Raw genomic sequence first — 27,971 nt, 5'->3', positions numbered from 1 at the left:
GCTGGGAAGAGGAAATGCTGCATCCACTCAGCAAGCCAGAGAAGGGCCAGTGGGCCACGTTACATGATAAAGCATCTTTCAGTTCTGATGGAAGGCTACTTTAACTTTTAATGCTTGCATGGCAAGAGGGACATAATTGAGGGTGGAGCTTGTGTTGCTCTGGTAGAGAGTTGGTCTGGACATGATGGGCCAAATGCCCCCCTCTGCTGTAATCAACCACAATTGCCCAACACCGGCAACATTTCCTGTGTGTATTTCAGATTCCAGCACCCCTCTGTATTTCACTTCAGTCTTACAATCTGACTTTAGTCTGCCTAAAAATAACAATTAAATATGCCAGTGAAATTGGGCACCGTGATGTATATAGCAGAGTTGCTGCCTCACAGCAGGAGAGACCCTGGTTAAATGCTGACTTCAGGTGCATTATATGTGGAGCTTCCATGTTGCTCTTGTGATGGATGGGGTTTCTCCAGGTGCTCCAGTTTCCTCCCATAGACATGCGGGTTTGTAGGTTAATTGGCCTCTGTAAATTTTGAGTATAGAGTGGATGCGAAAGTGGGATAACATGGAACTATTGTGAATGGTTAGTGTGATGACTAACCTAGTGATGGGTCTATTTCCATGCTTTACCTTTCAATCAATTTAAACAAAACAAATGTCCAATGTCACACCAATGACTGGCTCAAAGGCAAATTAAATTCAGCCAGTGAAATTAGTAATTGAACGGCAAATGACTGCAGATGAGGAAAATCTGAAATATAGATAGAAAATGTTGAAAGCACTCAGCAGGTCAGACAGCGTCTGTAGAAAAACAGAGTTAACGTTCCTGGTTGATGACTGGCTATAACCTGGCTGCTCAACACCCAACTTGAGAACTAACTATTCCTTTGGTTTATGTTTCATTCGCAAGAAGAAGAAGAAGCACTCGTTTATTAAAATGTCTGAACTTTGCTAGTTAACCACCAGAGGCCAGTGTTGCTCAACAAATGATAGCTGGTAACAGAAGAGACTGCAGATGCTGGAATCTTGAGCAAAAGAAAACTGCCAAAGGAAATCAGATGGTCAGACAGAATCTGTGGAAGTAAAGGACTGGTTGATGTTGTGGGTCAAGGCCCTACATGGGAGGATTAGGGCAGAGCTGTTGATATTGTAGAAGTTGACTTCAGCAAGGACTGGGAATTTTGAGGGAATATAGCCAGTATAAAGTTAGAATGAGGGGTAACATTGGGGCTGGTCGGTGTAAGGTGGAAACGGGTGGGGGAGGGGGATGATTGGCAGGTAGAACAAGGTAGGGGTAGGGAGGAGTGAGGTAGAGATAGAGGTCGGAAAGTTTTAGATAGAACCAGATAATTGTAGGATGATGGCATCAGGTGAACATGGGATAGGAAGTGTAGACAAGGAGCCAAGAAACTCCTTTGGCCCAAATAGCTTCACATGCCCTTCTACACTAATCCTACCTGTCTGCATTTGGCCCATATGCCTCTAAACGTATCCTATCCACGTACCTGTCTAAATGTTTCTTAAACATTGTGATAGTACCTGCCTCAACTACCTTCTCAAGCAGCTTGTTCCATATACCTACCACCATTTAAAAAATTGCCACTCAGCTTCCTATTAAATCTTCCCTCCATCACCTTAAAACCTATGCCCTCTGGTTCTTGTTTCCTCAACTCAGGGTAAAAAAAATATCTGTGCATTTACCATGCTATCTACTCTGCTCATGATCTTATACACCTCTATAAGATCACCCCTCATCTACCTGGGTTTCAAAAGAATAACGTCCTAGCCTGCTCAACCTCTCCCTATAGCTCAGTCTCTCGAGTCCTGATAACATTCTTGTAAATATTTTCTGCACATTTTCCAGCTTAAGAACATCTTTCCTATAACACGATGATCAAAACTGAACACAATATTCTAAATGTGGCCTGACCAATGTCTTGTACAACTGCAACATGACCTCCTAAATTCCATAATTAATACTCTGCTAGATGAGGGCCAATGAGATGAAAGCCTTCATGACTGCTCTTCAACGCTCCGCAGAGCCCTGCCATTCACTGATTAGGTCCTTCCCATGTTCGGCTTCCCAAAATACAACACCTCGCACTTCTCTGCATTAAACTCCATCAACCATTTCTCAACCCACCTCCTCAACGGATGAAGATCCTGCTGCAATCTTTGACAACTATCTTCGCTATCTTTACCACGCACTTTAATGTCATCTGCAAATTTACTAATCATGTTTTGTACGTTTTCATCCAGATTATTGATGTGGATGTCAACACTAAACAGCACTAAACCCTGAGGCACACCACTGGTCACAGAATTAAAGTCTGAAATAACAACCTTACACCATCACCCTTCCTTCCATGAAGCCAATTTTCTATCCAGTCGGTGAGCTCTCCTCAGATGTGAGCTAACCTGCCAGAGCAGCCTACCACTTGGAACCTTGTCAGATACTTTGCTGAAATCCATATATACAACATCAACAGCTCTGCCCCATCAACCGTTTTGGGTCACATCTTCAAAAAACTCAATCAGATTCATAAAACATGAACTCCAACATACAAAACCATGCTGACTATTACTAATCATCTCCTGTCCATCGAGATGCCTCTATGTCTTTTCCCTTAGAATAATCTAGTAACTATCTGACCAGAGATGTTCGACTCACTGGCCTGTAATTCCCTGTTTTTCTGTGCAGCCCTTTTTAAAAAGAGACACATTACTAGCCACCCTCCAGTCTTCCGGCACCTAACCCTTATTTAATGACTCATAAATCAAAGCCAGGATACCTGCAATTTCCACTATCTTCCCACAGTGTCCTTGGATATATCTCATCAGGCCCATGAGATTTGTCTACCTTCATAAGTGTTAGGAGCTTCAGCACCTCCACGAACATCATATTGACTGTCCTCAAGACACTTCCATTGACTGGCCTAAGTTCCCCGATCCTCATATCTTTCTCCATGGTAAAACAGAGCAGAAATACTCATCAAGGACCTTTCCCATCTACTGTGGCTCCATGCAGAGTTTACCACTTTGATTCGTGAGGGGCCCATTCTCTTGCTGGTTACCCTTTTCCCTTAATGTACATACATATAATAACATATAACAATTACAGCACGGAAACAGGCCATCTCGACCCTTCTAGTCCGTGCCGAACACGTATTCTCCCCTAGTCCCATATACCAGCGCTCAGACCATAACCCTCCATTCCTTTCCCGTCCATATAACTATCCAATTTATTTTTAAATGATAAAAATGAACCTGCCTCCACCACCTTCACTGGAAGCTCATTCCACACAGCCACCACTCTCTGAGTAAAGAAGTTCCCCCTCATGTTACCCCTAAACTTCTGTACCTTAATTCTCAAGTCATGTCCCCTTGTTTGAAACTTCCCTACTCTCAGTGGGAAAAGCTTATCCACGTCAACTCTGTCTATCCCTCTCATCATTTTAAAGACTTCTATCAAGTCCCCCCTTAACCTTCTGCGCTCCAAAGAATAAAGCCTTAACTTGTTCAACCTTTCTCTGTAACTTAGTTGCTGAAACCCAGGCAACATTCTAGTAAATCTCCTCTGTACTCTCTCTATACAATCCCTAGGGATTATCCTTAATATTATCTGCCAGAGCTATTTCCTGTTCTCTTTTTGCCGTCCTAATTTCCTGATTTCTTTTTTTAATGTGCTTCTCAGTTCTCAAGACTCCTCCAGGGATACACTTGATCCCAGCTGCCTGTATCTGCCCCATACCTCCTCCTTACATTTGATCAACTCACCATGGATCCCATGCCTCTTAATGCTCTGGATCAACCTCTGGACCGGAGACTTAATCAAATGCCTTACTAAAATCCACCACCCTACCCTCATCAATCACTTTCCTCACCTCAAAAGATTGATCAATTTAGTAAGACATGACTTGCCGCGTACAATAACATGCTGACTGTCCCTCATTAGGCCATCCAAATGGGACTAAATCCTATCCCAAAGAATCCCCTTTGATAGCTTTCCTCCAACTGACATGACACTCTCTGCCCATTAATTCCCTGAGTGTGTGAGGGATCACTCAAATGATGCGGGTATCAGAGGTGCTGTTGGAATGGCCTGTGTGTATGCCTGCAATGCATTTTGTGGATGTTACACACTAATGGGCCTGTCCCACATAGGCGATTTTTTAGGTGACTGTCATAGTTGTAGCAGGTCGCCGAGAAACCAGCGACTGAACCCCCTCCACCCCAAAACAATCTCTACGACAAGCTACAGCAACCTACCACCTAGTCGATGGCAAGCTACCGACAAGCACAATCTCCACGACTAGGACGTCCACCTACTGCAACCTTCGACGACACCTACGACAACACAGACGACAACCAAAGTCAACCCATGTCCTCCTGCAACAAGCTACGACAAGCTAAGACCCTGTCAGCGACAACTGAAGCCTCTAAAATAATGGAACCACAGTTTTCCTAGAATTTTCAATGCAGTACAATGCTTGTGTTTGTGTTTGTGTTATTGATGAAAATATATGAAAATAATTTGCTTTTCAATGCAGTGCAATGCTTGTGTTTGTGTTTGTTTTATTGATCAAAAAATATGAGATTTAAACATTTGAAAGTAATGCCATGAGGCACTAATCTGAAATATAATATCTCCATACATCAATTTGCTGTCAAAATGTCAAGCATTTACTTTATTGATATCGAAACAAACAAAAGTTTTTACAACAAAAAAAGTTGATAAGAACATACAACAGTCCATACAAAAATATTATAATCACATTAAAATTAAAATTATCTATAATAAATCTGGGAAGAATCATAAATTTAACAACAAAGAAAGTTTGATTTATTATTAGATTATAAAAATATAATCTAATAATACAACTGTGCACACAAAGATATTATAATCACATAAAATTGTACTCCCATATCCCCAAAAGGGTCATTGTGTTTCAATAAACTTCAACATTTTAAATTAAACTTCAAACTTCAAACATAATACAAGTACAAAATCATACAGGACTTCAGATCATTTATGGACAGATTACACTTATGTGTGATCTGTGTCCATTAATCCTGTAGAACCCAGACTCAAGTGCAAACTTGCATCCTGGGTCTCTGTTGTGGGGGTACCCCCTGTTGTCACTGGTGCAGATCTGGTCGTGTCAAGGCTGGGGTAGTCTATGAATGCAGATGAGAGTGCAGAGCAGCCACTAAATTTTGCAGGCTGCCAGCAAGTGTATGTGGAAGTAGTGGCTACCTGCTATGCTTTGGAACAGGGTGACCTTGCCGTTGGTAAGGTGGCCATCGGTGAGCATAACATCACTGGTGGTGGCATCTGTGGTGGTCCCATCAGTGACTATGGCTGCAACACAGAAACATATCAATATTAAGTGGAAGGCAAATAAATTAAAACTTTTCACAAGCTGTGTGTGACAAAGAATTTCAAGTCCAATTCACAAAAAGTATTATGAACTTAGATACCTGGTATGCCGGCTGATATGGTGGTCCCATAAGTGGCATCTGTTGAGGTGGTCCCATCTGGTGCTGTCCTATGTGTCCCATCAGCTGCAGAGTCTGTAACACACATGAATTCATTGTGAATATTTCAATCAAAAACATTAATTTAAAGGTAAAATATTAAAGTCCAATGTTCCCAAAATTCCACAAAAATTGCTTAAAATATTTAACGGCTGGGAGAAGTTATAGACCATCGTCATGGCAGCCATGGTAAAGTTGGACCACATGTATTCTGGTATCTTCAGCAGCTCACTATTCAAGAACGCCAGGAAGTTGGCAACAGCCCTCTCATGTGGTGTCTGGGGCTGTGGGTTTTTCCAATGTGCCAATGAAATTCACTGGTCAGCACCAGCGGGAACATACATCACCGGCGACAACGTACAATAGCACCTACATCATGAGAATTCAAGTTACGCTCATATGTGTCAAACCCACTGTCGCCGAACATTTCTCAACAGGTTGAAAAATGTGCGGCGACCAGAAAGACGCTACAACTCTTTGCGCGACTGAGGAGACTACTCACGACCATACAGGCGACACCCCAACGACCATGTGATGACAGCCAAGTCGCCTGTAGTTGCCTAAAACATCGCCGAAGTGGGACAGCCCCATTAGTTACATTGTGCTATTGGTGGAGGGAATGCTTGGCTCGGGCAGTGGCTGTGGCACCAATCAGATGGGCTACTTTGACATGGATGATGTTGATGTCTTTCACTGTTACATCCACCTGAGAAACCACCTGGGGAGGGGGTGGTTTGGGTGGGAAGTGATGACTGAGCCAAAGAATTGCGGAGGGAGCTGTCTCTGCTGAAGTAGGAAATGGGTGGAGATGGGAAGGTACTGTTCCAGTATTGGGTGCTTATCTATTCATAAGATAGTCAGCCCCACTTTAAAAAAAACTCTCAGAAAATGTGAAAAGATAAAAGAACTGTGGTTCCTAAAGTTATGGAGTCAGACAGCACAGAATGAGCATAGATATGGTGAGCTGAATGCCCTGTTTCTGTACTGAATGGGTATGATTATATGAACAGATAAATTTTATCCTTCTGTTCATCCAGAATCCTTCTCTTACCCTCACTGATAATTTAGAATTCTGATACTGACCCTCCTCAGTTTTAACCAGTAGTTCAAAGGGCAAATTTGTTAGTGAAATGTCAGAAATATATTTCTTTTCCCTCCCTGCTCTCTTCTCTGCCCCAGACCAACAACAATATTCGCTCACAGTTTGGTACAAGAGTTTATGTGAAATGTTAACCTGCTGTTTTCTTTGTAAACATCACAACACATTTCCTGAACTGCTGTTTCCTGTCTATCATCATTTGTTCATGGTTTTCTGATAGTTGGCTCCTTTCTCTTAATTTCCAATTAATTATTTCACCTTTGCAATTGTTCTTTTTTTTCTAACTTGGATATTTTTCCTACTTGCTATTGCTGCATTCCAAGAGCTGCTGTCTGCTCTCTAACCCAATTACGCAGCCCTCGCCTCAATTGTTGTGTGAACTCTCCTGAATCTAGATTGCACATTTCGTGCAGTTCACCATTTTAGGAAGCAGATGCTTATTTTGCCCAATGTGCTCACCCAAGCGAATTAAACTTTCCTTCACCAGATTGGAAAGTCTAGCAACATCAGCGACTGAAAACTGAACAGATAGTATAGGTAATCTCACAGATATATGTTGACTGTGACAGCAGCACATTGACCTCATAAACAAAAGAAACACACTAAGTGCTGGAGTAAACCATCAGGTCAGCAGCATCTCTGGACTATACGTGCAGGTGATGTTTCAGATCGGGATGTTTCTTCAGACTAGTTTGGGTCTCGACACAAAATGTCACCCATCCATGTGCTCTAGAGATGTTGCCTGACCCGCTGTGTTAGTCCGGCACGTTGTACCATTTTTTGGAAACCAGCATCTGGGGTTCCTTGTTTATATAAAACCTCACAGAGGTTTGTTTTAAAAGCAAGTCATTTTTAAAGAATGGAACAAATATTTATAATGAATCTCAGGAATGGTCACAAGATGTTGAAACAAAGATCATAGATTTTGTGATGATTAATTGTCAGTATATATGGATAAACCAGCCCTTTTGAAGAAGCTGATACATTTTCAACCACCAGGAGGCAGCAGAAACCACCGGCCAGCAATCCCCGCACGTTAACACTACGCTACACACATGAGGACAATGTAGGTTACATTTATAACAAAGCCAATTAACCTACAAACCTATATGTCTTTGGAGTGTGGGAAGAAAGCGAAGATCTTGGAGAAAACCCACGCAGTCACGGCTAGAATATACAAACTCCGTACAGACAGCACCCATTGTCAGAATCAAACCCGAGTCTCTGGCGCTGTAAGGCAGCAACTCTACTGCTGTGCCACCATGTCGCCACTGTGTTCTCCAGAGTGGCTGCCTGTCCAGTTGCGTTACTCCAGCACTTTGTATCTTTTTTTGAAAATCAGCATTTCCAGTCCTTTGTGCCCAGATAAGTGTTCTGAATACACACAGCTCCACCTTGCAAACTCTCATACTCTGTCCTCAGATTAGTTGCTTGTTATTTGTTCATGGATGAGCTCCATATTTCCATTAGTTCAAAAGTTCAATAGTTATTTTATTGTCATGTATACCTAGATTCCATGAAATGCTTTATTTTGCATATGATCGAGTGAAATCATACTAGACCTAACTAAATCATACACAATTGATAGAGCGTAACAATTGTAGTGTAAACAAATTGAAGGAGATTATAGAGATTGTGGATTTTGCAATCCACCCTGAATTCCGCACATTTTCCACAGCAACAATTTGCTGGCAGCGTTTGACTGCATCCTCAGCATGGAGGCTCTCCGAGATGACCGTCGCATCAGCATGAAGGAAATACAAACAGAAATGCTGAAAATATTTCCAGGGTTTTCAGTTGTTATTTTAACTTTCTTGTTAATGTAGATGTTCCACGGTAAAATGTAACTGTTTTCCCTGGATTCTCAGAACATCAAAAGAAGCATCAGATGGTGTATTTGGAAGCAGGTTCTACCCTCCCATAACTATTGACAAGCCCGCAGTCAGCTTGCACTGCTCAGTAAATTCCCATGAGATTAACTAATGCCTGCACCGGAACAGTACATTCAGCCTACAACGTCTGCACAGCCAATGATACCAATTCAAACTAATCCCATCTGCCTGTACATGGTCATATCACTCCAATTTGTGCCTGTTCATATGCCTGTCTTGGCTAATGCTGGAGGTGTGGCTGATGGACATTTGAATTACAAGAGGTTGAATGTTATGGGGAGACACTAAGACAGCTGTTTTGAGACCAAGCTTGATTCAGCCTCTGTCTGTCTATCTGTCTGTCTGTCTGTCTGTCTGTCTGTCTGTCTGTCTGTCTGTCTGTCTGTCTGTCTGTCTGTCTGTCTGTCTGTCTGTCTGTCTGCCTGCCTGTCTGTCTGTCTGTCTGCCTGTCTGTCTGTCTGCCTGTCTGTCTGTCTGTCTGTCTGTCCGTCTTTCTGTCTGACTGTCTATCTATACATAATCTATATATACATCACTAAAAGTCTGATCTTGTGCTCATCCAGTTTGCGCGTTTTTTTCTATTTGCGCAAAACGGTACGCTATAGCGCTACGATTTTTCGCCACCTCACTCGCCGTTCTCCTGTGTTGCGAGTGCAACAGGGTTCGTTCTGATCGGTGGTTTATTGTAAATGTTAGCGAGGTTTAAAATCTTAAAATTAGTCTCTTCACCTGTCACACTCCGGGACGGTCTGCCCATTCCTGCGCCATTGCATCTTTACTACAGCTGAGGGACGCTGTGGGTGGTCGGCAGAAGTCTCAAACCACACATCATTTTCGGAGGGACCGGAAGCGGCCCGGCCTGGCTCGGCCCGGGAGATGTCGCCAAACGGAAAGCGGAGAATCTGATCCCGGTGGAGGATAGCATCCAGTGCCTGCTGTGAGTCCCAAACGCACCGCCATCATAACGCCCTGCAGCTCTAGCCCCTTCCTCTCTGGTCCCCCTCGCTGGCTCTTGCCCCCCCTCCCCCGTGATACTCCCCTCTCCCCCATGGCTCTTTCCCCGTCTTTTCTCCGAGCTCTCCGCCCTCCCTTTCCATCCCCCCCCCCCCCTCCTCCACACGCCAGCGTGGCCGTAGCTGCTGGTGCTTCCGGGCCAAGCCGAAGGTCCACGCCAATGGCTGATGCTCCTCCAGGGCACGCAAGAAGGGAGAGGAGCGGCTACCTCGAGATCCTGGGGAGGGAGAGTGGGGGAGGAGAGGGGATAGAGGGAGAGAAGGGAAGTAGGGATGGGGAGGAGTTATGGTGGGAGGAATGGAGGGAGGGAGGGGGGGAGGGAGGGACTAAGGGTAGGGGAAAGGAGAGGTGAGGGAGGAATTGGTGAGTGTATGAGGAGGAAAAGAAGAGGGAGGAGGTGAGGAGGGAGAGAATGGGGAGTAGAGAAGGGGGGGTGGGGGAGGTAGGGAGGGGGGAATAGACAATATGTGCAGGAGTAGGCCATTCAACTGCCATTCAATATGATATTGGCTGATCATTCCCAATCAGTACCCCGTTCCTGCCTTCTCCCCATATCCCCAGACTCCGCTATCTTTAAGAGCCCTATCTAGCTCTCTCTTGAAAGTATCCAGAGAACCGGCCTCCACCAATCTCTGAGGCAGAGAATTCCACAGACTTACAGCTCTCTGTGAGAAAAAGTGTTTCCTCATCTCCGTTCTAAATGGCTTACCCCTTATTCTTAAACTGTGGCCCCTGGTTCTGGACTGCCCCTACATCGGGAACATGTTTCCTGCCTCTAGCGTGTCCAAACCCTTAACAAACTTCTATGTTTCAATAGGAATCCCTCTCATCCTTCTAAACTCCAGAGTGTACAAGCCCAGCCGCTCCATTCTCTTAGCATATGACAGTCCCGCCATCCCGGGAATTAACCTTGTAAACCTACGCTGCACTCCCTCAATAGCAAGAATGTCCTTCCTCAAATTACAGGACAAAAACTGCACACAATACTCCAGGTGTGGTCTCACTAGGGCCCTGAACAACTGCAGAAGGACCTCTTTGCTCCTATACTTGACTCCTCCTGTTATAAAGGCCAACATGCCATTCGCTTTCTTCACTGCCTGTTGTACCTGCAAGCTTACTTTCATAGACTGATGAACAAGGACCCCCAGATCCTATTGCACTTCCCCTTTTCCCAACTTGACACCATTTGGATAGTAATCTGCCTTCCTGTTTTTGATACCAAAGTGGATAACCTCACATTTATCCACATTAAACTTCATCTCCCCCAACCTGTCCAAGTCTCATAGCATCCTCCTCACAGTTCACACAGCCACCCAGCTTTGTGTCATCTGCAAATTCGCTAATGTTACTTTGGATCCCTTCATCCAAATCATTGATGTGTATTGTAAATAGCTGCGGTCCCAGCACCGAGCCTTGCGGTATCCACTAGTCACTGGCTGCCTACTCTTTGTTTCCTGTCTGCCAACCAATTTTCTATCCATCTCAGCACTCTACCCCCAATACCATGTGCCCTAATTTTGCCCACTAATCTCCTATGTGGGACCTTATCAAATGTTTTCTGAAAGTCCAGGCACACTACATCCACTGGCTCTCCCTTGTCCATTTTCCTAGTTACATCTTCAAAAAATTCCAGAAGTTTAGTCAAGCATGATTTCCCCTTTGTAAATCCAAGCTGACGGACCGATTCTGTTACTGCTATCCAAATGTGCGGCTATTTCATCTTTTATAATTGACTCCAGCATCTTCCCCACCACCGATGTCAGGCTAACTGGTATATAATTCCCTGTTTTCTCTCTCCCGCCTTTCTTAAAAAGTGGGATAACATTAGTTACCCTCCAATCCACAGGAACTGATCCTCAGTCTATAGAACATTGGAAAATTATCACCAATGCATCCACGATTTCTTGACCCACTTTCTTAAGTACCCTGGGATGCAGACCATCAGGCCCTGGGGATTTATCAGCCTTCAGTCCCATCAGTCTACCCAACACCATTTCCTTCAGTTCCTCCGTCACCCCAGATCCTCTGGGCACTACTATTTCAGGAAGATTGTTTGTGTCCTCCTTAGTGAAGACAGATCCAAAGTACCTGTTCAACTCATCTGCCATTTCCTTGTTCCCCATAATAAATTCACCTTTTTCGGTCTTCAAGGGTCCAACTTTGGTCTTACCTAATTTTTTCCTCTTCACATACCTAAAGAAGCTTTTACTATCCTCCTTTATATTCTTGGCTAGCTTACCTTCGTACCTCATCATTTCTCCCCATATTGCCATTTTAGTTATCTTCTGTTGCTCTTTACACATTACCCAATCCTCTTGCTTCCCGCTCATCTATGCTACATTGTACCTCTTCTCTTTTATTTTTATACTGTTCCTGACATCCCTTGTCAGCCACAGTCACCCCTTACTCCCCTTAGAATCTTTCTTTCTCCTAGGAATGAACTGATCCTGCACCTTCTGTATTATTCCAAGAAATACCTGCCATTGTTGTTCCACTGTCATCCCTGCTAGGTTATCTTTCCAGTCAACTTTGGCCAGCTCCTCTTCATGGCCCCATAGTCCCCTTTATTCAACTGTAACACTGACACCTCCGATCTACCCTTCTCCCTCTCCAATTGTGGATTAAACCTGACCATATTATGGTCACTGCCTCCTAATGGCTCGTTAACCTCAAGTTCCTTTATCTAATCTGGTTCATTACATAACACTAAATCCAGAATTGCCTTCTCCCTGGTAGGCTGCAGTACAAGCTGCTCTATGGATCCATCACAAAGGCACTCAACAAAGTCCCTTTCTTGGGGTCCAATACCAACCTAATTTTTCAGTCTACCTGCATGTTGAAATCTCCCATAACAGCACAGCATTACTTTTGCTATATGCCAATTTAAACTCCTGATTCAACTTGCACCCTATGTCCAGGCCACTGTTTGGGGGCCTGTAGATAAGTTTCATTAGGGTATTTTTACCCTTACAATTCCTTAGTTCTATCCATGCTGACTCCACTTCTCCTGTTCCAATGTCACCCCTTGCAAGGGACTGAATTTCATTCCTCACCAACAGAGCTACCCCACCCCCTCTGCCCACCTGGCTGTCTTTTCGATAGGAGGTATACCCTACAGTTCCCAGCCCTGGCCCTCTTGCAGCCATGTCTCTGGAATTCCCACAACATCATACTTGCCAATTTCTAACTGAATAGAGGGAGGGGAGGGGAGGGCAGTGGGTGGCGTGAGGAGGGATAGTGGGGGGATAGGGCATGTGAGGAGTGGGGGAGGTGGGGTATAGAGGGACAGGAGGGGGGTAGGGAGGGGAGAGGGGTTATGGAGGGAGGGAGGGAGGAGGTGACTGAGGGTCGGGGAAAGGAGAGAGAGAGAGAGGTGAGGGAGGGATTGGTGGAGGGGAGGAGGAGTGGAGAAAGAAGAGGGAGGGGGAGAGATTGCTATGGATGGGGGGAAATGAGCTGCGCCTGTGCAGTTGGGGGCTACGGCTGAATGGTGGAATATTGTGCTGGAGGACCAAGCCTCCTGTGTGAAAGGGACCCAACGGGTCCCACTTAGTCTAGTTTTATTTAAAGGCAGGCCTGGTTCAAGGAGTGAATTGGTCTTCGCCTCCTGTTTCTTATGTTATGTTGCCAGGATTTGAGGACCTGAGCTTTAAGAAGGAATAAGGAGAGGTTGGGCAAAGTAGTTTTGGAATCCTCTGAGCATAGGAGGATGAAATGTGTATGAGATCATGAAGGGAACAGGATAGATGCACACAGTCTTTTACTCAGAGCAGAGGAATCAAGAGGAATCGCACAGACAACTTTTTCACTCTGAGAGCGGTGGATATATAGAATGAGCTGCGGAGGAGGTAGTTGAATCAGAAAATATAACAACATTTAAGAGACTTTTGGATAAGCACATGGATTGGAATGGTTAGGAGGGATATGGGCCAAAGATAGGTGGGACTAGTGCAGGTAGGGTACATTGGTTGGCAGGGACAAGCTGGGTCAAAGGACCGCTTTCCATCCTGTATGACTCTATAAATTCCTGAGACACAATCTCCGTTGTACAAAACAAATCTTTAATCAACCCATCTTTCTAAATGCATGTATATCTTATCTCTCAGAATCCTCTCCTGCAAATTTCCTGCCAAGGAATGTTACACTTAACCAGTCTGTAGCTGAACAATTCAATAAAAAGGATCGGGAATATTTACAAGCAGAAAATCCTGTATGAAAGAAGCAGAAGATCATCGAGGACTGAGTGGAAACCAGCATTGCAGATCGGAAGTTCTGCAATAAGTGTGCTCTTGTATGTGTGTATTTTTGTCTGTGTTGGGAAAGGCGGGAACTTGAACTACAAAAGCGCTCTGGTTGTCTATTCCAAAGTGGAGATACGCTAATAAAAGATAGGAATTTCATGTCACAACCACTCTCACCTTGCAAGCTTAAGGATCATTCCAGGTTGTTGCTCTTGATCTCTGCCGCTGCTCATAATTTGGTACTCACTGCTGCATTACTGAGGTTGCCTAACCTCAGGCTCAATGAAAGGAGACAATAGGCTTCCCCATCAGCCCACAGAGGCAGGGAAATTGACGTGCCTGCATCGCAGGCATCCTAAAGGCAACATTCAGAGTTAACAATTTTGCTCCCACTGAAACCTTCCTGAGAGCATCCCGCTGTGGGCGACACCACCACAGTGGGCCACATATCAAATAATGACATATAATGACAAATAATGACAATAAAAAAGAGATAGTGATCAACCACAGGAAGCAAGTGGTATACATTGATGGCGCCAAAGTAGAGATGGTTGAAACCTTCAGGTTTCTAGGAGTAAAATATCATTAGCAACTCGTCCTGGACTAGCCATATGAAAGCCATCGGCAGGAAAGCACACCAACGCCTCTACTTCCTCAAAAGGCTTAGGAAGTTCAGTACATCCTCAACAATTCTCACCAACCTCAACAGATGTTCTGTAGAAAGCATATTATCGGGATGCATTACAGCATTGTTTGGGAACAGCTCCTCTAAGCTCCTCCAAAAAATTGCAGAGAAATCTAGATGCAGCCATTTGGCATATCTAGTCTGGACTGGACTATTGCCCCTCTAAAATGTATCTTTCCCCCGCTCCTTTGCTTGTCCTCGATATAAGACATCCCCTCAACCTCCCCATCCTACTTCGAATCTTGAATTGGTCGATTCTACCACCTTTACAGATAACATGAAAGATTACAGCCAACGCATTGCTTTTATCCTTTAAGATGATCCTGCATAGACACTTGCGAGAAAAGGCTTTCAGATAACAACCAAGGGTGGAATTAAAGGCATTACGTTATTGAAACTGACTTAGATTTGGTAGGATTCCATTCTCCTCGTGACCAGAAATTTGGGATAATTAATTTTACTCATTGATTTTATGTGTTGTTGATTCACTGCAAGGCCCATTTTATTGCCATCCCTAACCATCAAGGTCAGCTGCGGGAAGCGCCCGCGGGTCGGGCGAAGGGAGGGGCCACATCCGTCAAGGGCAATGGAGAAGGATCTTATCTGGATCGGGTGCGCTCCTATGCATCGAGCATGTGGACTTCCGGCTTTTTTCTTTTTGTAAGGGCGCCAAAACATGGTGACTGTATGTGTATGAGAGTTGTGCAAAAATAATTTCACTGTGCAATGCATACGTGAAAATAAATAACAATTGAACCATTGAAACACAAATCACAACTGTCCTGCTAATAGTCAGTGCCGAACGTGTGAGGCCCCCAACGACCGGACAGCCATGGCGGCCAAATCTCCCACAATTCAAAGCGAGGGAGAAAGTGCCCAGCGCCGACCAGTTGCCGTTGCAGTGCGCATGCGCAGGGAGGCCGATGATGTGCTGGCCGTGGTTGTGCGCATGTGCAAGGCGGCCTGCCGTGCCGGCGGATGAGGAGCGAGCGGAGCCCGGCGGCCCGGACACGGATAGCGGGGGGAGATGGAGAGAGAGAGATGGAGAGGGGGGCGCCCAGTGTAGGTGTTCTGCCTTGGCCGGAGGCCCCCCTAGACCTCGAGGCCCATCAATTTTTTCGGGGGGCCCTCTAGAAAGTGGGGGCCCTAAGCTATAGCTAGTTTAGCTTATACGTAAATCCGGCACTGCTAATAGTGTTGTCATAGTGTTATTGGGTGCTCCAGCAATTAAATATAACGACAATGGGCTAACCCTAATCAACTTCCAAGTTACAAATTCTGTGGCTTGCAGAGGTGGATGTGACGTAGTCAGCCCAGCATAGCAAGTAACGTTACGTACGTTATAGATGGTATACGCTGTTTGGGAAACAGCATATTGAAAACCGACCAATGAGCAGAATGTTTTCAAATTGGAAGGTAAATAAACGCCAGTACTTGACCAAACAGATGCAATTTAATTCAAAATGTAATTAGTTCCAGATTACAAATCCCTGGACTGCAGACTGGATGTTTTCTGGTTCCTCATTCTTTGCTCTATCATGTGCACTAAACCTTTTCTTTATATCACGCAGAATGATTGGGATTGTCAGGTTGTCGAGGATTTCAGGAGGAAATTAAGGTGGACCATGCGCTGGCACCACTGACGAAGTCTGGTTGTAGATTCTTTAACATTCACTTCTTCAGATTCAGATTCAGATTCAATTTTAATTGTCATTGTCAGTGTACAGTACAGAGACAACGAAATGCATTCGCCTCCTTGCTTCAGCCATCCTTGTTCTTGGTTCTGTTCTTGAACTCTTCTTCTCCATTAACTGGTCATCACCAGAAGAACGTGGAACTGATCCCAGAACCCACCACATCAATGACTCACCACCTAAAACAATGCACTGGGAACTTTGCTTTTAAATTGGCTGACTACGCCTCCGGATTCAAAGAAGCATAGGACATAGAAACATAAAAAATAGGTGCAGGGGTAGGCCATTCGGCTCTTTGGGCCAGCACCGCCATTCAATATGATCATGGCTAATCATCCAAAATCAGTACCCCGTTCCGACTTTTTCCCCATATCCCTTGTTTCCCTTAGCCCCAACAGTTAAATTTAACTCACTCTTGAAAGCGAGCACATGAGAAGCAAAAATCTGCGAGGGAATATATGACCACTGTTGGTGGAAGATAGTTGTGAGGGCAGAAGGCACCAGATATATTGCAAACTAACACTGGCGCCGTTTTCAACAGTTCCCTTATTTTCTTGAGAAATGCCAGTGTCTGGCACGAATTGGAATGTAATCCAGTGGTGACATCGCAAATTATTGACCTTGCAATTTACAATTCCACTACGCTGCATCATTCGATCCAACAGGTCAGCGTGAACGATCAAAGGCTCTACATCTCTGAAGATGGGAATTCTGCTCCCTGAAATTGAACAACGAGAAGTCTTGCGCATTATAGCATAAATTATGTTTGAACTAATGAAAATAAGTGACTGGTTGTACAACTTTTCTCTAAGACCATAAAATACAGAAACGTACAGCTCAAGAACAGCTCTTGACTCACAATATCTACACCGAACAGAATGCCATGGTTGATCACCACCTGTCATCACGAGAAAAACGTAGAATTGAGCTCTGAACAGTGACTCAGGATCCAAAGCGAAGGTAAACTGCCGTGCTATCGTATCTGCCTCCACCACCCCACTCAGCGCATTCCAGGCACACACAACATCTCTGTAAACAATTTGCCCCGCTCATCTTTAAACTTTGTCCGCTCACTTTAAAGCTTAGAACCCCTTAGACTGGCTGCCCCACCCTGGTTTTTTTTTTAAAAGGCACTGCTTGACTATCCTATCTAGTCCTCTCATAGTTCTGTATACTTCTGTCAGGACTCCCCTTAATTTCTGACCTTCTAGAGAAAACAATCCAAGTTTGGCCTGTCTGTCCTTCTAGCTGACGCCCTCAACTCCTGGCGGTATTCGGGTAAACCACTTCTGCACCGTCTCCAAAACATTCACATATTTCAACAACCGGAACATTCGGCATTCAACATTCGCAGCGTCAGTGGAGAGAAAATGAAAAAAAAAACGCTGTCGCTCTAATTCTCAATGGCAACATGCCAAAGAGGGAAAGGTATTTAGTTTCCGGTTGCAGAAAATTTAGGACGGCCAGAAAGGCAAAGGGGCCATTTCGAATAGGACTGGAACGTATAAATGCTGGAAAACGCGTGACAGAAATGCAGGGAATGTTCAGTAAATTTGACAGTGTGGTTTGAGAATTAACATTACAGATCTGACCTGTTCTGCTGCGGGCAAGGAAGGGGAAGATTAAAGTGTAGTATTTGAAGATGGAAGAAGACGTATTATTTCAAGTCTCAGTAGAATGGCGGAAGTCGTCGCAGAATGATAGGCTCGGTAGGATTTCATTGGATAAGAAAGGAGTCCAAACTAAACTTGAACTGTTCTGCTTTCTCCAGTTCTCCTGTTGCCGTCCAGGTTCTGACCAAATGCTTCGATGTGAAATATTAACATCCCACAGGTGCTGACTGCTCTGCTCAATCGAAGACCCTAATCTCAAGAAAAGGGGACAGCTATTTAAAATCGAGTCGCATAGGAAGTGCTTTTCACGGAAGGAGCTAAATCTTCTTTCCCCATGAAGTTTTGAAGGTAGATTATTGAAAGTACCTAATGGGATGACCGATATTTGGTTTGAAATATCAGGGGATGGAAGTCTATGGGGAAATGACACAGACGGAGAATTGGAGGCAAGGGTGGATTAAGCAATTGCTGAAAGGTGGGGCAGCCTTGAATGTTCAGACGACATATTTCCTGTTCCCAACGTATTGATTTTGCGGAATATAGACACTAAGAAGCTGGAGTAAATCAGCGGGACAAGCAGCCTCTCTGGAGAGAAGGGATGGGTGACGTTTCGGGTCGAGACCCTTCTTCAGACAGTTTTATTTCTTCAAAGTAGACATACCTTGAGGAGATTTCGCAGTGGAGCGGACAAAATGTGTCACAAAGAACTGGAGATGCTGGTTTAAATCGAAGATAGACAGAAATTGCTGGAGTAACTCAGCGGGCTAGGCAGCATCTCTGGAGAGAAGAAATGTGTGACGTTTCGGGTCGAGACCCTTCTTCTCCCTAGAGATGCTGCCTGTCCCGCTGAGTTACTCCAGCATGTTGTGTCTATCTTCAGTTTTATTTCTTGTTCTTTTGACTTGTTCCCGAATCGAAAGCGATCTCTTTTTTTTTAAATTCTGTGACAACGGAGAAATAGGGATGGCGACAAATTGGTCCCATCATCCAGGCGAATTTATGGTCGACACACCACTCCTGCCTCTGCTCCGATGGACGCGGACGATCGCAGAGCTGTAAATCTTGCCGATCTGCGGTCTGTTTGGATGACAGATAAATACTCTCCTATGTACATCCTCGATTAATCGCCAATCACGAATGACCCTTTCAATTCGCCAATGAACTCAGCAATGTGACCCTCTGGCGCTTTGGGGTGGAGGAGGAGGGGGCTGAATGGTATCTGGAGAGGCTCCATTTACTTGCTGGTGATTTAGCTTGATAGCATCTTGGCATGTTGAATGGAAAGTATTGGCGCAATCAAAGCAGGGCTCATCTGCGAAACGTCACTGTATTTTCACAAAGGTCGACCTTGGACACCACATTCGCGACGATCAGTACGAGGACATTGCTCAATAGATGACAAAGATTACATGGCAGCAATTTCTAGCTGCATTGAATTTCTGTAGGCGTTCAGCAAATGCTTTGTGAAGTTTTCGGAAATTTGTGAGCGGCCACTAACTTGACCTTTGATCCGTGTCAATGCGCAGAGATGCATCTCATGCATGAGATGAGCATGAGCAGACTCACTTTCCGGCACACCCACTGAACCCACGCATACTCGCAGTATTCCTCGCTCCCTATTTATTCGACACTTGTTTCAGTCGACTGTTCTCTGCAGTTTTGCCGTGAATGATGACACGTGTCTTACTGCAATTGATTGTTCTTCACGTCAGCTGCGCCGGTATATTTTACTCTTGTTATAGACAGTCCGACCGAAAGTTAATTATCAATTTATACGTTTGCTGACCCTTTATCTTTATTTTTTTTTCTCCTTTCGTGCAATTTTCAATTAATTTGTTTGACTTTTCGTTTCCCGACAGCTGGTGGCGATGGTCCGTTGACCGTAACACAAGTTCCAGAAGCTGTTTTAATGCGGGGTGACTCGGCAGTGCTTTACTGCATTTATCCAATCTTCTCAGACAACAAGTTGTACAAAGTGCATTGGTGGAGAGATGGTGATAATAGATTCCTGGATGAAAGTGCAGATAAACGAATCCAGTTGTATTTCCTGAGAGGCGGAAGCGCTGTCTTACGGGTGGAGGACGTGACAGTGAAGGACGCCGGGCTCTATTTCTGCAGCTTGACACGTTCCAAAGTTTTAAACGGGACTGGTACAAAGCTGGTAGTTTACGGTGAGTTTCGGGGAGAGGAGTGAGCCAGATCGGTCAACTTCAACTGTTGGAGGAAAACAGAACCAGGGGCCACAGTTTAAGAATAAAGAGTGAGCCATTTAGAACGGAGACGAGGAAATACCTTTTCACACAGAGAGTTGTGAGTCTGTGGAATTCTCTGCCTCAGAGGGTGGTGGAGGCCGGTCCTCTGGATGCTTTCAAGAGAGAGCAAGATATGGCTCTTAAAGATAGCAGAGTCAGGGGATATGGGGAGAAGGCAGGAACGAGGTACTGATTGGAGGTGATCAGCCATGATCACATTGAATGGCGGTGCTGGCTCAAAGGGCCGAATGGCTAACTCCTGCACCTACTGTCTATTGTCTATTCACCAACTAAAAGCCTGTGTGTCCCCGATATTTAAAAAATAACCTTTTACAAGGTTACTCTTCTGTCTCCTATGGTCTACTGAGAATAAACCAAGTTCACCAAATGTCTCGTTTTTTATTCATCATCTGTGTCTCGTTATAACTAGGCCCCTCTATTTCAGTCAACATTCTGGTGAACTTCTTTTGCACTTGCTCAATTGGTACCATGTTAATCCGTAGTATAAGTTTGGTCACACTTCTGATTGTCCCGGATGCTGCTTGAAATTATATAGGAGCCGTGAAGCGAGTCAGTCATTGAGGTATAAAGATCTGCGTTGTTACATTTAGTCTGAAGAAGGGTCTCGACCCGAAACGTCAACTAATCATTTTATCCAGAGATGCTGTCTGACCCGCTGGTTACTACAGCTTTTTATGTCTACCTTCGGCTTAAACCAGCATCTCTAGTTCCTTCCTACACATTGTTACATTGACATATATTTTCCGTTAACTTTCCACCTATGGTTGTAGCGATAGCAGCAATGGAAATAGAATTACGATCATATAGATATTGAAAACGGTTTGTTTTTAAATGGTGCAAATGTATGTGTAGCTTGAATCTCCAGCCTACATTTTGGGCGGCTTACGCAGACGCTGATCACTGTTTGAGCTATTGTAAATGGAACGGGGCAGTGACATTTTCATGTATGAATGTCATTGATATCGTCTCAGAGGCCTTTACATACCATCCAAAATTCTTAAGGCAATGTGATGGTGCTGGGATAATTGTGCTCGAAGTAATGCAATACTTTCTTCTGTGCTTAATGGAACTCTAAATAGCGAGCTGTTCCCTCTGGTCCAGATGTACAATATGTTTTCACATATTTTTCTGACCTTGTAAATTAAAGCTTTTTTTTTTAACCTCAAGTTACTTCTGAATAAACCTTCTGCCCGAGTTAGTTATTTGAACAACGAGAAAGAATATATTTGTAAAATTTTGATAGTCGAGCTGTTATTATTGATTACATTTTGTACAATTAACACAAAATTATAATCAAAATCGCGAAGACGATTAAAAAAAATCAAGTTAATGCTTTGGCTCCTAATGTCCCTGCACAGAGCGGAACGCATCATTTACATGCGCTGCGAGTAGAAGCGGAAACGACATATTTACGAAGTAAGGTGTTGTACAATATATCACAATTGTAAAATCAACGCATACGACGACGAGGTTTAAAAGGAAGGAAATTAGTCGTTAGATAATACCACAACAAGGAAAATACTTAACAGTTTGAAATCACTGTAAGTGCATTGGTTATAAAACCAGGCTGAAAACAAATATAATTCAATTTAGATTTTTTTCGAGATTGCAATGAAATTTGATTCGTCACGAAAATTACGGGACTGGTGACATTTTAAAAAATCGTTTTATTTTCCAGACCCCCCAACTCCTCTGAGCTTGACCAACATGTTGCCGGAGAACACATCGGTAACTCTGATTCTCGTTTGTAAAACAGCAACGTTCTTTCCTCTTGATCTGAATATTACTTGGTACAAAAATGGGTCAGATATTATACAGAAGATTGAGCCAAACAAAACGCAGACATCAGCAGGACTGTACGAAGCTTGGAGCTATCTGACCGAGACAGACGAGGTGGAGAGCGGGACAGTTTATACCTGCCAGGTGTCTCATATTTCTCTTCCGAATCCAACCAATATCAGTTATACTTTCTACAGTCGAGGTAAGAATAACGATAGATTTTCAATGCAATTTGGCCACATATCAATTATTACCTCAGGAAAAGGTGTGGTTAATAAACCATATTGTCCGTTTAGCACCGTTGTATAACCGTTGACATGTTGTACCACATAACAATGGGCGATGTTGGGACAAACGTCCATACTCGTGTGTGTCTCATGAACGTTATTACAACCTGTTCCATCATGCATTATGGTCCGGGTCAAACCATAAAAGAAGCATCAGATCATCACGAACGAAACAAGCTAATGCCTAAAATATACTGCGAATATTTTCGCTGGCAATCGATTGATTATGAAAGCATATTTTCGTGCCAAAACACCACGCTATGGTAAGATCAGGAGTAATTGGACTTACATATTCTGAGAGACAGAAGTTGTTGGCTGGGCATTTTTTCCCCTAGTGTACAGGAGGCTGAACGTAAAACATACAACAGTGCCGCACAGGAGAGGTCCCTTCATCCGACAATGATTGCACACAACACGATGCCTCATCTGCCTGTAGATGATCCATATCCATCGATTCCATGTGCCAACTGCAGATGCTGGTTTACACCAAAGATAGATACAAAATGCTCGAATAACTCAGCGTGACAGACAGCATCTCTGGATAGAAGGAATGGGCGACGTTTTGGGTCACGATCCTTCCTCGTGTGCCTGTCTAACAGCCTCCTAAACGCCACTACAGTGTCTGTCTCCACCACCACCCCTCGCAATCCGTCCCAGGATCTCAATACTCTTAGTAAAAGTCTTGACCAGCACATCTCCAAGAAACCTTCCCCGTCTCAGCTTATGGCTATGTAGTCTAAGAATGACAATGTCAACTCCTGGAGAATTATTCTGATGGTCCACCATATATACGCCTCCTAACGTTATTCAGGTCGACCTTTTGCATTCCATTAAAGCCTCTTAAATGGCATTATTGTCACTTTGTATCTTGGTATCTTTCTCCACTACCACGGCTGGCAGCACATTCCAGGCACCAACCACGTTCTGTGAATATCAATTGCCCGGCATCTCTTCTTTAAACTTTGTCCATCCAACCTAAACCTACGCCCTCTAGTCGTTGACCTTTACACCAATAAAAAGGGCTCTGACGAGTTGTGCCACTCATAATTTTATATACTTCCAGCCAGAATCCTTTCAGCCTGGAAAAGACAATCAAACCTATTCTAACCTCTCCTTATACCCAATACCCTCTAATCTAGACAGCATCCTAGTTAAAGGCAGCACTGTGGAGCTGATGATGGAGGTGCGGCATCACAGCGCTGGAAACCCGAGTTCAATCCTGATCTCAGGTGCCGTCTGTATGGAGGTTACATGATCTCCCTGTGACCACGTGGGGTTCGTGCCAGTGCTGCGGTTTCATCCCACATCCCAAAGACGTATGGATGGATGTATAGATTAATTGGTCCCTGTAAAATTGCCCACAATGTGTACAGTTTGGATGATAAAATGGGATTTTAGATAGACAAATATGAATAAGTGATCAATGGTCAGCCTTGACACGTTGGTCCGAATGGGCCTGTTTCAATGTTACGTCGCTCAATTGGCCTAAACTAAATCTCTTCACTAACCTCACCAAAGCTTCCACATGATTCCTCTAATGGGGCGATTAGAACTGCACACAATACTCCAAATATGGCCACAACTACACCCTATATATATTGACTCTTATACTCTATTCACCAATCAATGTAGGTAACAATACCACCCGCCTTCTCCACCACTCTATCTAATTATGTTGCCCTTTCAGGGAGCTGTCGACGGAGCCACGATCCGTTTGTACATCAATGCTGTTTACTGTATACGTCCACCTTACATTCGACCTCCCAAAGTGTTACACCTCACGCTACCTCGGATAAAACTCCATCTGTCATTTGTCCACTAATTTTTGCAACTGAAATATATTCCCACTGTATCCTTTGACAGCCTTCCTGGATGTCCGCAACTTCACCCATTTTGGCATCGTTTGCAAACATACGCATCAACTCATCTAAGTTTACATCCAAGTCATTCATATAGAAATCACATAGCTCCAACCAGAATAAATTAAAATTTAAATTAAATTTCTTTATTTATATAGCACATTTTTAGTCAACTTGCATTGACCCCAAAGTGCTTCACATAATTACATCCACACACACAGGCAAAAGTGGGTGAAGTGTCTTGCCCAAGGACACACACAGGCAAAGGTGGGTGAAGTGTCTTGCCCAAGGACACAACGACAGTATGCACTCCAAGCGGGATTCGAACCAGCTACCTTCCGGTTGCCAACCGAACACTTAGCCCATTGCGCCATCTGTCGTCCTATACATAACACTCTCCTACCTCAACCCTCTCTCTTGTTTGAGTAAGCCAGTTCTGAATCCATACGACCAAGTCACCCTGAATCCGATCCATCTCAATTTTCTGGATCAGCCTATCCTGCCGTGGACTAAGCCAAGGTGACCGACCGTAATTAATAAATGTTCTTCCAAATGCCAATAGTACTATGCTTCCCAACCAGCCTTGTATATTTCCCTAAACCGTCTACAATGGAATCTACAGTTAAAACTCCAAGATTTTCCAGCATACCTTAATACATGGACAATAATTATTGATTAGCCAAGACAACTACGAAAACAGAAATGATCGCATTGTAATTTGCAAGAGCTTGCTTTGTTGAAACTGCGCGCTCCTTTCCCCGCCACACATCACGCACTTCTGCTTTCTTCATATGGCCTCACCTAAGGTGCAAATAACCTCCTGCCATATTACGTTGGATTCACCCGGCCTGTAATTTACTCTTCCCCCAATGGATTCCTCCAGATTTGCACTGGAACTTACTCTCCCCTTGCGACCAATCCGCACAGCACCCAGCGAGATTCTTTAAACTTTACAAGTGATTCACTCATGCCTGTTGAAGGATTTCTAAACTTGTCGAGGTAAGCTAGAGGGGTCGAGATGGCCTGTTTCCGTGCTGTAATTGTTATATGTTATATATGTTATAGGGGACGGTGGAGGACACCATTTCACGAAGTACTGCTGTGTGTCCTTCTCTTAATTGCCATTATTCTTGATCCTTTATCCTCTCCATATTTTACTTTTTACGTCGAGCCATAATCCCAAGCTCGCAAATTTCGCAGCATTTGTTATAATTGACATAATTTGAATGAATCACGGTCCGCAATTCCAAGATCACTGACACTATTTGTTAGAATTCAATTTGCAATGAATTCCAATGTACTTTGCAAAAAGAAGGCAGGTTCCGCCCACGCGTAAACGAATCTCTCAAATGGTTTCAAATTAATTGATTCTCTGAGACATTTGAACATTTTGTCATGGTTACCTGATCTGCCATTGTCATAATTTAAGAAAAATAACTGCTTTAGAAAATCAATGCCAGAATTTTTGCAAATATTTTGAGGACTCGCTGTTTCATGCCCGAATAATGAACATTGCTTGTACATTGGAAACACTTGTATATAATGGAGAAAATCTAACAACCAAGTTATAAAATTAAAGATAGACACAAAAAGCTGGAGTAACTCAGCGGGACAGGCAGCATCTCTGGAGCGAAGGAATGGGTGACGTTTTGACGACCCGACCCGAAACGTCACCCATTCCTTCTCTCCAGAGATGCTGCCTGTTCCGCTGAGTTACTACAGTTTTTTGTGTCTATCTTCGGTTTTATCAAGCATCTGTACTTCCTTCTTATAAAGTTATAACATTAATTCGCGTTTGTCTAAATATTGGATAGACTTCTTTTGTAAAGAGGTAACAAGAAATTTTGAGGAATGATTGCAGTAGCTGACGTCAATGAAGAGTTTTGAATAAAAAAGATTCGACAAAGCTTCAATCAAAATGTTGGTTATTAATGCTGTCGCTCATAGAATTAAACCAGTCAATTATCAATGAACAAGCTTTCAAGAAGGCATACTAAGGAAAGCAATGAAGAGAGTTACAAAGAAAAAGCTGGATATAGGATGTTGCTCTTCAATTATCGGGTTGGAAAGCGTGGGTGGAATAAGATCCAGTGCAGTAATCAGTTTATGGTTCTTACAAAACTTGTCACCAAACATAAAAGCTGACCCATGTAAGTTGCCATTTGATGCATTTGAAGTAAGACCACAAGACAGGCCAGAAAGTGACATGTGCGCGTCCTTTCACTAGAGATGCGCGTTGTGCCGTTCCAAACCATTGCATATTTAATGTGTTAATAGGACTCTTGACAAATGTCGTTACCTCAAATCAATCAAAATCATTCATGGAATGCTTCTTGTGTTTGAGGGAGAGAGCGTGAATCTGCTGCCATGCCTAACCCCTCCAGGTTGCTAACTGATATTCTACAGGAAAGGAGCATTTTCGTCTGTGTTCTGTATGGATTTTCGATGATCGCCGTGCCACCCTGAACACTGCGGACGTCAACTCGCCCTTCAAAGTAGACTACGAGGTCATGCACATCATTAGAATGAACGGTTCCAAAAAATCGGTTTTCCATCGATACTCTGGATTAAAACCCCCCAAAGGATTATGTGTTTCTGTGTTGTTCAGCACCTCATTTGTCACTGTATTTCCACTGTTCAGTCACAGCGAGCGAAATCTACCTTCGGTTTTCCTACCACTCTCTTGAAATTAATTTAATTTGGGATCGGATTTCACAGCAAAATTCAAGTTTCAAGTTTTATAACTTGAAATTACATTCCCAATATTCCACGAATACTGCATCGTCTGTAATTCTGCCTCGAGCACACCAGGGCCGCCAAAAAACGTAATGACGGTGGAGATTTTTTTTTCCACCCACACTTTTGAATCACAAGGTGAAGAGTATATAACTTTTTATCCCTTCCCATTTATGGACATTCCACAAAATGTCGTGTTGTACCGACACAGCTATAAATCACTACTTGTTATGCTCTGCGACATATCCAAGCTACATACTTATATAATATTTAGAATTGGTTGCAGGCAAATATTTGGTTCTTCTGCACTTTAATGATTCTTTGATTATGTGTTATTTACACACAACTAGCATGAGACTAAAATGAAAAAAAACCCAGCAACTGCGTTCACGGGCAATGTCCATGTGTGTTTATTCCCGTCGACGTCAACTCGATATAAACAAAGACAGAATTATGCTTTTGAAATAACAGCCTGTCCTATTATTAACACTATAAATATATTACAACTGACCATTATTTTATTGTTTACAGTTCCATTACCCGATAATCCATTTCATAACTGGATTTTTGGTTGCATAGGAGCAGGATTGATACCTCTCATAATCATTCTTTTCATTGTGAAACGAAAAGGTAAGACTCCCAAACTTTTTGATCTCGAGATTGGTATGAAATTAACCAATCGAAATTTAGCAATAATGTTGTTAGAAATACAGCTCGGAAACAGGTGATTCGGCTCACCGAGTCGGCGCCGACCAGCGACCCCGGAATTGTCACTATCGTACACACACTAGGGACAATTTACAATTATACCAAGCCATTTAATCTACAAATCTGTACGTCTTTGGAGAGTGAGAAGATACCGGAGATGCAGGAGAGAATAATATTGGAGAGTTATATTGGATCGGCCACTGCATGTGTTAGCTGGTTTCTGGTACATACGCCCCATCTCACTGAGTGCATCGGTTCTCGGAAGTTAACTTTTGAGTTAGTCACCGATTTGTTTATGAAGGATAGATGCTTGGTGTTTTGGGGGCAGGTTGTGGGATAAGGGGTTGAGTCTGAGAAAATGGGTCGGTGATGCAGAAACACATTCTGTAATTGAATGTGTTCCGACAACTCGAAGAGGACTAATATCCTGTAGATTTTTAACAATTGGTATCGTGATATTAGTTTTGCTACATACATGTATACAAATTCAAAAGTTTAAAAAAAATGTATATGCTGCTAGATTTACTGGCTACTACGATTCTTTGTATGGACC

The 27,971-nt window shown here is 43.6% G+C and overlaps 1 protein-coding gene across 1 annotated transcript in view; it reads left to right on the top strand.

Annotated features, from left to right (window-relative positions):
- Positions 1 to 19,778: 19,778 nt before the first annotated feature.
- LOC116982983 (H-2 class I histocompatibility antigen, alpha chain-like) overlaps positions 19,779 to 27,971 on the top strand; it is a 59,836-nt gene continuing 51,643 nt past the window's right edge. Inside the window, exons 1-3 of the mRNA XM_033036515.1 lie at positions 19,779 to 19,947; positions 21,728 to 22,030; positions 27,242 to 27,340. Coding sequence (XP_032892406.1) covers positions 21,757 to 22,030; positions 27,242 to 27,340 — 373 coding nt within the window. The 5' untranslated portion in view covers positions 19,779 to 19,947; positions 21,728 to 21,756. The remainder of the gene's footprint in view (positions 19,948 to 21,727; positions 22,031 to 27,241; positions 27,341 to 27,971) is intronic.

This window comes from Amblyraja radiata, chromosome 17 (genome assembly GCF_010909765.2).
Source record: "Amblyraja radiata isolate CabotCenter1 chromosome 17, sAmbRad1.1.pri, whole genome shotgun sequence".
Lineage (NCBI taxonomy): Eukaryota > Metazoa > Chordata > Chondrichthyes > Rajiformes > Rajidae > Amblyraja > Amblyraja radiata.
This window is presented reverse-complemented; position numbering and strand designations above follow the sequence as displayed.